Consider the following 10,388-nt stretch of genomic DNA (forward strand, 5'->3'; position numbering starts at 1 on the left):
CTCAAGGATGAGGGTATGAGTATTTGGTCGTCTTAAGCTCTTGATCTTTAGACTTAATTCTTTAGGAACGCTAGGAATTGCACGAACTAGGAGTTAAGGAAAGCTTATTGCACCGAGGGATTGGGTTCTAAGTACTTTAGTGAGTGACGTTAACATTAATCCATAAAGAGGAATTCTTATATACATTAGAGGAAACTTAGTGAAATCTAACCCCAACAACATATTCATCTCATATTAAATAACATTCGTTCATCTTTGTGTTACTCTATTATTGATCAATTTGCATTCATATTTAATTTTCTGTCTTTGCATTTTAAACCAAGCATCTCGTTTATTTTAAGTCTTAATTAATTAATTTATCCACGGTTGTTTAGTGTCGAGAGTCCTTTGGAAGTCTGAAGAAATTGACGTCAACCTCTTCGTTTCTAGAAGGAAACTGCATGTTCCCATATATCATTTAAGTAGACTGTCTTTTATTATTGAAGCCCATATCAGGCCCATATAAGGTTGTTCTTCTTTGATATTGCTCTCTTCTACTGTTTGCTTGGCTGGCAACATATTCTCTTCAGTAATCGTACTTCATGACTCGTAGTCTTTTCTTTTACCCAGACCACCAAATATAGTCCTACAATAATCACGATAGCACCAATTGCCCTGTAAAAAATTTCAGATTTATTTAGTTTAATTTTCTTATGATTTTTTAGTGAGTTTTCTGGGCATGTGATTGGATTTCTTATTACCTTCCAAGGTACATTTGTTATGCTAGAAACAAGGAGCCCATGATAGCCATAATGACCATGCAGAGAGGGTTAAAAGTTGTCACAAAGACCAGACCTCTATCTTTCCTCACAGCTCCTTGGATGTAATAAGCCATTCCTGAGCAAACTATGCCCTGCATGAGAATACTTTGTAAATTTAGACATGACAAAATATTCCAATATTAATTATTAAATTTGATACTTTATGCATGAAGGTAGTGTAGTGGCATTTATAAATTCTATTTTAAAGTTAATATGTTATAGTGTCTGCAATAAATATATAGTTTATGGGTGGCAATGCTGATCAAGTGAACCCTTTATGGGAGCAAGAAATTCTTGAGTGGTCCTAGACCAGTGATTCTCAATTAATAACCATATCAGGCCCATATCAGCCCATATCAAGCCCATATAATTTCGCACCCTTTCAAAACGCTACAACCTCCATTCACCAAATATCTCATAACAATCTGTTAACTTTCTTCTTTGTTTCTCTATCATTTCTTTCAAGTTCACCAAAGCGAGTAATTTCCTTGTGGTTTGATTCTTTGTCATGGCGAATAGCTTGAAAGAGTGCGTCATGGCGAAGAGCTTGAAAGAGTGATAGAAATCCAAAGAAAAAGGTTGAAAGATTTGGATTTTGTACCCTTTCAAAATGCTACAACCTCCATTCACAAAAATCTTTCTACATTTTAACAATCCCACGGATCTTTTCATCGTTTGATTTTCATTTTGTTTGCTATGTTTAGTGTTATTATGTTTTTCCTTTGTTTCGTTTCCATTTATGAACCTACGTAATAATGGATTTCTTTTAGAAATCCTTCAAATAATTTTACGTCGAATACTCAAGGAAAGTGATGTCCCTTTGTATTTCCCAAATAATGTGGACGTCCCTATGTACTTATCATCGTTTTAATGTAGCATTTATCATGCCCTCCCAACAGTCTTTTCCCATGTACCTGGACGTCGATTGGTGTCAGTATATGACGTGGATCTGTGTCTTTCTAACACAGCATTTATCAAGCCCAACCAACTGCGTTTTCCCATATAAAGTTGGATGTTCTATTTGAATTTAAAAAGGATAAATAAAAAAGGGAGCGACCTTTGGGTTTGTTTAACGAATAATACGTCACATGCCCAAGAAATTGGACGTTATTGTTGGTTTAAAGGAGAAAGAAATAAAAAGGGAGTAATTTGGCTGACAATAATACGTCGAAGTCTGAGAAATGACGTTAACCTCTTTGTTTCATAACTTTTCACTACAAAAAAGTAGGGCATTACCGAAGGCCAGAAGCCCTCGGAAAATGCCAAAAGCCGTCGAAAATGGATGTTTACCGAAGGCCTATCGACGGCCAAAAATCCTTCGGTAAATCCCTTGTCGCTAACCATTACCGAGGGCTTTCGACCTTCGGTAATTACCGAGGGTCATAAGCCTTCGGTAATTACCGAAGGGCGAAAGCCCTCGGTAATTACCGAAGGGCGAAAGCCTTCGGTAATTACCGAAGGCCGGAAGCCTTCGGTAATTACCGAAGGCCGAAAGCCCTCGGTAATGGGCAGACGAGGGCATTTACCGAAGGGCAAAAGCCTTCGGTAAAATGCAGAGCAGGTTTCAGAGAAATGGTTTCCCCTCTGCAACCCAGACCTGTATAACAAATTTCATTTACAAACAGACCTGCATAACAGTTTTCAAACACATACAAAGATGCATAATGCATCTCAAAGATCCAATCAATGATCAATATCCAAGGCACATCAAATAATCCACAGGACATCCATTAATGTATAAATAATGTATTTATAGTTCAAACATAAAACAATGTAACACAAGGATGTTGTAACATCCAAAGTCTGTAAGTACATCTAACATTGAATGATATCAACTCAAAATGTTCTAATATCCAAATGTTTGTCTAACAAGTAATAAGAAAATGAAACCTAATAATGTACATAACTATCATCAGAATGATTTTCATCATCCTGCTCCTCTATTGATGGCTGGACTGGTGTGGGTTGGACTGATGAGGGTTGGACTGATGAGGGTTGGACTGAAGTGGGCTGCTGAGTGGCAGCAGGTGATGAGGAAGGTCGTGATTGGGTGGGAGGGATATTTTGTACGTCCTGTGAGGTTTGAGGCAAGACAGTCATGACCAGGGCCTTAAAATTTGTAAACTCTGCTCTGAGATCAGTGAGCTCCTGGTCACGTTGATGGAGTTCCTGCCTGAGTTGAAGAACCTCGTCAGGAGTACTGGTGGAAGAAGAAGGCTGGTGCTTCAGAGTACCTCCTCTGGATGTTGTATAGTTTGCAGCAAGCTGTCCCGCACCATAGACTCGTCCCTTTTTCTTCCCACCAACGGTGTCGATCCAGCACTGCGTCCTATGGATGTCATCATCTGCATTACTGGCATCATCCGGTGTAGGAGCTGACTCATGTTCAGATCTAACCTGTGAAAGTCTCGTAGAAAAGTCTTCCTATTGAAACATTAAAAGCAATGTCAGGGAACGATAGTATAACATAAATGAACAATTACTAATAGTGTTATTTGCTTACATGAGTCTTCCGAGATCTTTCATCAACAAATTGATTAGTTCCCTTCCGAACATGAGTCTGTGCAAAGACCTCATCAACATGGACCGCCCGTCCTAGAGCCTGTGCCTGTAACATAATTAAGAATTACAAGCGTACATATGAAATACAATATACATAACTTGTGTATGAAAGAAAAAGTTATGTAATGAGATTATACCATACGAATGGCATGCTCATGAATGGTGATCGACCCACCAGTATGCAGGGTGCCACCCCTTTCAGACGCTCTGTTCCGCTGGGCTTTGGCACACTTATTGCGGAACTCTACTGTATTCCAATGGGCCAGTAAAGAGTTCCAAATGTGCTCACCCAGCCAGTTAGGGCGCTGTGCTGCATTCCGGGCATCCCTAAACATCTCTGACAGCCGATGAGATGCTTTCATGTGGAAATTTCTGTGTATTTGAGTTTCATGTTCAGGTTTCCACTGCACCTTCATCTGTAACATTAAAGAGAACAAACATTGATTACAGAACATACTAAAATATTCCCAACATTAGTGTAATAGATTGCTCACCTGAAAGCGCTGCCAGAATGGCTTCCTGTCGTCCTTAGGTATTGCTCCCCAAGTAGGCCATGGAGTTAAAAACTGTTGCTTTATTGAACGTGTGATGGCCTGGGAAGCAACCCTAGATGGAATAAACCTGCATAACAAAACTCATTTCAATTACAATATGGTTTAAACATCAAATGATATCAACAGATTATAAACTTACCCTTTACCATAGGGCTCAATCCATGGTCGATCATGGAGGGGCGGGTCAAGATCTTCAGCATCACCACTTGAATCTGGATCACCAAGTGGTGTGACGGTCTTAGAAGGAGGTACAGAAGATGAGGAAGGTATAGAAGTAGGGTCAGAGAGAGGAGTGGGGGTAATAACAATAGGGGGAGGAGTAGGGGTGGCAATAATAGGAGGAGGAAGAGGGTCTGTGGCAGGGGTTGTAGAAGGGTGTGCTGCAGGAGGAGGAGAAGGGTCTACTACAGTGGTAGTAGAAGGGTGTACTGCACGAGGAGGAGGAGTGGGGTCTACTGCTGGTGTAGGAGTCTGTATACTAGGGGTAGGAGGAGGCCCCACAGATGATGAACTACCGGGAGCAGGGGTAGGTAGTCTAGCAGGCACCCTAAGTACATACTTTGGTGCCTGCCGTTTCCTCTTTGTAGGCCTTGCTACCCCTTTTCCTTTATCAGGACGCTCTGAACCTTGTCCTGTCATTACTGCATTGAAATGGTTACAAACAAAGCGAATAAATATAAATAAATAAAGAAGGATGAATTGTTTTCAAAGTCAATGTACAAGTAATTGCATACAACTTAAAGATGGTATTTTAGATAATGGTAATGAAATGATAGTCCAATTTGCTACAATAGATGTTCAACATTCAATCATCGTCATCATGATCATCATCTTCATCTTCATCTTCATCTTCATCATCGTCTTCTTCTTCTTGTTCTTCTTCTTCATCGTCATCATCATCATCTTCTTCTTCTTCTTGTTCTTCTTCATCTTCTTCTTCTTCTTCTTCTTCTTCTTCTTCTTCTTCTTCTTCCTCTTGTTCTTCATCACCTTGTACTGTTGCTTCTAATTCATCTCCATCACCATCAGGGTCGACCAATGCGGTTATACGTTCAACTTCGATAATTTCTCGTGGTTGTGACATTTGGTCAAGTTGGTAGGCTACATCTTCCTCAACTACATTTGAGTCTATGCGACCTCTAGGCTTCGTTTGTATTGCTACGGCCCAACCACGCTTGTCAATATTGCGAAATGGTGGATATGGCACATAATAAACCTGTCTCACATTAGATGGTAGAATGAAAGGATCAAAAGGCCCATATCTTAATCTCTGGTTCAGTTCGACAATATTAAAGCGTGGATCGACTCTAGTACCAGCTCTAGAAGGATCAAACCATTCACAATAGAAGAGTACCACTCTGTTTGGAGAAGTAGTGCTGTTGTACTCTAACTCATATATTTTATGAATGATGCCGTAGAAATCATCATAAGACCCCTCTGTTAGGCCCTTGACATACACACCACAATTTGATGTTTTCTTTCCTTTAGACCATTCATGTGTATGGAATTTGTAACCATTGATGAAGTAAGTGTGCCATTCTTTGACACATCTCATTGGCCAATTGGAGAGATGTCTTAACTCTTGAACCGTGGGAGTTAATGCCTGATTAAAAACCTACAAAGGTAGTAACAAAATTATAAAAGCAATAGTCAAATTAACCTTGCTCTAAACGTAGGAAAAACTACGGACCTGATTTCTAAACCAATGCGGAAACTCTGAGTGTATTCTAGCAGAAGTATTTCCTTCTGCGACTTGCTCAGCCACAACAAATGAGCTGGTACAAATGAAATTCATTAGTGTATAACAATTAAACCGTTTGAAAGATTAGAGATGGATGATGACATACTCAAGGTACGGTTTTACTTCACTGCAATTGATCAAGACATGGACATGAGCAGAGTTGAATTCAGCATCAGTTAACCAGTGAGTGAATTCTTTCCCTGCGTGACGGCCTGATTGTCGGAAAACTGATAATGCACCTTCACGTGGTTCAACTTGCCATTGCATTTCATTTCTGACATGAGTGGGAGACAACATGAAGTTCTTGAAATAATGTGAACAAAAATAAGTTGTCTCTCTGTGCAAGTAAGCTGCACATATTGAGCCTTCCACTCTAGCTTTATTTTTAACTGACCGTTTGGATTCTCCCATAAACCTTTCAAAGGGATACATCCACCTGTACTGCACGGGTCCCCCAAGCCAAGCTTCATATGCAAGATGAATTGGAATGTGCTCCATTGAATCAAATAATGCAGGAGGGAATATTCTTTCCAATTTGCAGAGAATAATCGGGATATTTTCATCCATCTTTTTAAGGGATTCTTCCTTTAGTGTCGTGCAACACAAATCTTTAAAGAAGCTACTGATTTCTATCAGTGGATGTAACACGTGCATTGGCAAACAACTGAACGCAAGAGGGATGAAAGTCTCCATGAATACATGACAATCATGACTCTTCAACCCTTGAATAGTACCGTTCTGAACATTGGCACATCTGGACAAGTTAGAAGCATATCCATCTGGCATTCTAAGCTCCTTGATCCATCCACACACTATTCTTGTCTCGTCTTTTGACATGGTGTAATTTGCTTTTGGTTTAAATAATCGGCCGTTACCTTGTGCCTTCAACTCTAAGTCTTTTCGTGCACAATAGAAAGGTAAATCTTTTCTTGCTTTCTCATTATCTTTTGTCTTACCTTTAACATTCATAACTGTGTTGAAGACATTGTCAAAGAAATTTTTTTCTGTGTGCATCACATCGATGTTGTGTCTTAGCAAGTTGTCCTTCCAATAGGGAAGTTCCCAGAATATGCTTCTTTTAGTCCAATTATGCCATTCCCCAAACCCTTCTAGCCTATTTTGACCACATTCAGTCACTTTTGGATAGTCTTTCACTCTTCTCCACACGTGTGATCCAGTCAACTTTGGCGGGGGCATATCCGTTTCAACTTGTCCTTTTCGAAATGCCTTTTTGTTTCTTCTAATGGGGTGATCAATGGGCAAGAACCGTCGATGGCAGTCAAACCAAGTACTTTTCCGGCCATGACTCAATTGGAATGACTTTGTATGTTCCATGCAATGTGGACAAGCTAATCGACCATGTGTGCTCCAACCAGATAACATGCCGTACGCTGGGAAGTCATTAATAGTCCACATCAAGGCTGCCCTCATAAGGAAATTTTGCCTCCTTGAAACGTCATACGTCCAAACACCATTCCATAACTTCTTCAAATCATCAATCAAAGGCTCCAAGTAAACATCAATCAATGATTTGGGATTAGATGGACCTGGTATTATACACGATAAAAACATGTAAGGCTTTGTCATGCACATCTCAGGTGGTAGATTGTATGGGGTAACTATCACGGGCCAACATGAATACGGTGATGCAGACGCCTGAATGTACGGGGTAAACCCATCAGAGCATAGACCAAGTCTGACGTTACGCGGTTCACTAGCAAAGGATGGATGTTTACGATTGAAGTGCTTCCAAGCTTCACCATCAAAAGGATGACGCAAAAGTCCCGGAGTTTTGTTACCATCATGCCATGTCATGTGTTCTGCTGTTTGCATTGAAGTAAACAATCTTTGTAATCTTGGAATTATAGGCAAGTAGAACATGGACTTTAATGGAATTGGTTTTTTTTGCCTCCGTCCAGCATGCATTGTCTGATATCGAGGTGAGCCACAAAACTTGCATTCCACCAACAATGCATCATTTTTGCCACTGTCATTGTCATAGAATAACATACATCCATTAACACAACAATCAATCTTCTTTACATCCAATCCCAACTTTGAAACACATTTTTTGGCTTGGTAATAATTCTTCGGCATCAAATTGTTTGGTGGTGTCAAATCTAACATCAGTTTTGTATAGAAGTCCACTGCTTGAATGGGAACGTTCCAATTAGATTTGTCAGCCATGAGTCTAATGCACACTGACAATTTTGACTCAGATGAACCTTCAAATACAGGTAGATTTGCCTCTGTCAGTAAATTGTAAAACCTCTGCGTCGTTTCATTTGGAGGCTCTTCATCATGACTATTGTCTGCTTCTGCAGCATGGTGACGAAGAGCATGGTCGACCATCTCTTGCATGTAGGCAAATTGATCTATCTCACATGTATGTACAACAGTATTCGAACCTGATGCAAGCCGTTTTTCAGCTGCAGTGGAGGTCGAAGGAATTTCTTCACCATGAAATGTCCAGACCGTGTAATTAGGCATGAACCCTTTTTGGTAAAGGTGAACTTTGACGACTTCATCTTTCAGAATGCTTGTACATTCGCACTTGATGCATGGACATCGAATCCCTCCATCAAGGGCATAATATTGATATCGTCGTGCCGTCTCCACGAACTCTTCAACTCCGATGACAAAAGATTCTTTCAAACCTCTCCTTCCACTATAACAACGGTCGTACATCCATCCACGATGGTTGGGAAAATGGGCCATGTTCTGTGACAAGCCAAACAAATACAAACTTAGCCAAAACAGCAACACTCCATGTGACATAAGTAATAAACCTATTACTACTGAAGTCGAACATGGAAGGCAATTTCAACACTATGGTCATAGGCATTCAATAAGGGCATGCAAAGACAAGTCCTCAGTATTGAAATGCATTAAACATCCTAAGAGGTTGTGTATTAAAGTTGGAGGAGACAACTTATTACACCTGAAGTTCTCATGTCTAGAGTACTTCCACATATATTGTACGTTCTAAGTGTTTATAGTATTTTTACCCTTCTCATATCATTGAGAATGTGTGTAGTACCATAAGATTTTAAATGACTACTTAACTTAATCAAGTTGTAGCCTAATAAATGAAAGACAATATACATGAACATACAATATAAAGATGAACATAATTTAGGCAATCAAATATCTATAGAAGCATGGATATATAATACATATAAACATAATTTAGGCAATGAAATAGCTATAAAAGTATGTACTGACAATCACATTAGTTAAAATACCCAAAGTATTTATGTTCTAAAAACTCAAACTTTGAGTTTAAGGTAATTCTTTGCTTTTGACATGTTTCCTAGCTTCATTCCACTACTACTTTACACATGGTAGGATGTTCACATTACTTCAAATAAGTGTACATTAGGTGTGGTTGCAAATTCTCACCTTTTAAGCACACTTTTATACCTTCCAACTACTCAAAATTTTAGTTGTACCTAATTCTTTGCTTTTAAATAGTTTCCTAGGTTTATTTCACTACTTTAGACATGTTAGGATCTTCACATTTCCTAGGTTTACATACCTTAGAATGAGTCTACATTAGGTGAAATGACAATTTCTCACCTTATAAGTACACTTTTATAGGTACTAAAAAATGAAACTTCTAGTACTAAATAGTCAAATCTTATATTTCTTTGTGTTTTCGAATTGTCCACTCATTTCTATCTTTCTTTTATGTTTTAAAACTTGTGTACATACTTCTTTTACTGTTTTGGTTACTACTTTAATACAGTTTGCATTATGACCACTTTTAGTGTATTCTACTAACTAGTTATAGGTTCTAGGGTGTCATATTTTGAGTTCTAAGTTGTTTTTGTAGTGTGACTTTCTCATTAGCATTGATTTACCATCCTAAACTTGTTGTTGTGAAGCCTAATATATATGTATGTGTGTGTGTGTGTATCCTGGATGAAGACTTTGGTGCTGTTTAGTAATTTTGTGATAATTTTGGGACATGAGCTATAAGCAGCTTAGAGAATTGTTCTCAGCTTTGAGGGGATATGATGGGGATAAAAGTCCCTTGTTTTTCATTTTTGTCTCGTCATGGTTGGGAGGATCTAGAATCATGTATTGTGTTATCATAATCAATTTTGTTCCATTTGTAATAGCTTCAATTTACATTTTTTTATTTACACAAGTTCTGTACTTTTACTCTTAATCAAATCCCCAGATTTATTTTGGCTGCTATTTTGTTTGATATATATCCTACCAAAACAAAAGTTCAATAATTGTAGGGAGTGTTATCAATGGATGAGAATTGAAATGGAATAGTTTTCACTACGTGGTGGGGTTGCTCCTAAAATGAAGGTTGGCTTTTGGTTTGATTTGGATACATTGTCCATTTTGGGTGTGAAGCTAAGTTACCTTGCCACATTTACCCAGCCAAAGTGGTTGTGAGCTAGGCTGCCACTGCCTCAACTTAATAAAGTGGGTCACTACTCATTACTAGGCCTTTGGATTTGATATATGCTTCATGCTGGTGAGTGGTGAAATGACTTTCCCTTTTTCTCTGGCTCTCTTGCTAGCTAGCTGTGTTCAGTGGTGAATTAGTTAATTCGGTTTTCTTTTGTGTTTATTATTACTGGAAAAAAAGGAGGAATAGTGAATTCCATATGAGGAAGAGTTTGATCATTCATCACGCATCATGATCAAACTTCAAATGAAACATATGGTCAACCAAGGTTGACAAAAACTAGCAATCATATTCAATCAAGT

At 38.8% G+C, this 10,388-nt stretch overlaps 2 protein-coding genes across 2 annotated transcripts; both read right to left on the reverse strand.

Annotated features, from left to right (window-relative positions):
* Nucleotides 1–3,835: 3,835 nt before the first annotated feature.
* LOC148195375 (uncharacterized) lies at nucleotides 3,836–4,555 on the reverse strand. Its single transcript, XM_088095489.1, has 2 exons — nucleotides 4,056–4,555; nucleotides 3,836–3,983 (listed from the first exon to the last, which is right to left on the reverse strand). Exons 1-2 carry the CDS (start codon nucleotides 4,553–4,555, stop codon nucleotides 3,836–3,838), a joined length of 648 nt encoding a protein of 215 aa, XP_087951615.1.
* Nucleotides 4,556–4,585: 30 nt separating this feature from the next.
* Nucleotides 4,586–8,395, reverse strand: LOC148195376 (uncharacterized). The gene is made up of 3 exons (XM_088095488.1): nucleotides 5,764–8,395; nucleotides 5,607–5,691; nucleotides 4,586–5,531 (listed from the first exon to the last, which is right to left on the reverse strand). Exons 1-3 carry the CDS (start codon nucleotides 8,373–8,375, stop codon nucleotides 4,722–4,724), a joined length of 3,507 nt encoding a protein of 1,168 aa, XP_087951614.1. The 5' UTR covers nucleotides 8,376–8,395; the 3' UTR covers nucleotides 4,586–4,721.
* Between the last annotated feature and the right edge of the window lie 1,993 nt (nucleotides 8,396–10,388).

The sequence above is a fragment of the Vigna umbellata genome, chromosome 7 (genome assembly GCF_029865625.1).
Source record: "Vigna umbellata cultivar VRB3 chromosome 7, Vumbellata_1.0, whole genome shotgun sequence".
NCBI classification, from domain to species: Eukaryota; Viridiplantae; Streptophyta; class Magnoliopsida; order Fabales; family Fabaceae; genus Vigna; species Vigna umbellata.

Excerpts from the sequence above, each read along its gene's own strand:
- LOC148195375 (XM_088095489.1), bottom strand. The coding sequence starts at position 4,555 with ATGACAGGACAAGGTTCAGAGCGTCCTGATAAAGGAAAAGGGGTAGCA. Across the intron at positions 3,984-4,055 it reads ATTGAGCCCTATGGTAAAGG|GTTTATTCCATCTAGGGTTG; the intron begins GTAAGTTTATAA and ends TTTGTTATGCAG.
- LOC148195376 (XM_088095488.1), bottom strand. The coding sequence starts at position 8,375 with ATGGCCCATTTTCCCAACCATCGTGGATGGATGTACGACCGTTGTTAT. Across the intron at positions 5,692-5,763 it reads GAAGTAAAACCGTACCTTGA|CTCATTTGTTGTGGCTGAGC; the intron begins GTATGTCATCAT and ends CATTTGTACCAG. Across the intron at positions 5,532-5,606 it reads CGCATTGGTTTAGAAATCAG|GTTTTTAATCAGGCATTAAC; the intron begins GTCCGTAGTTTT and ends CTACCTTTGTAG.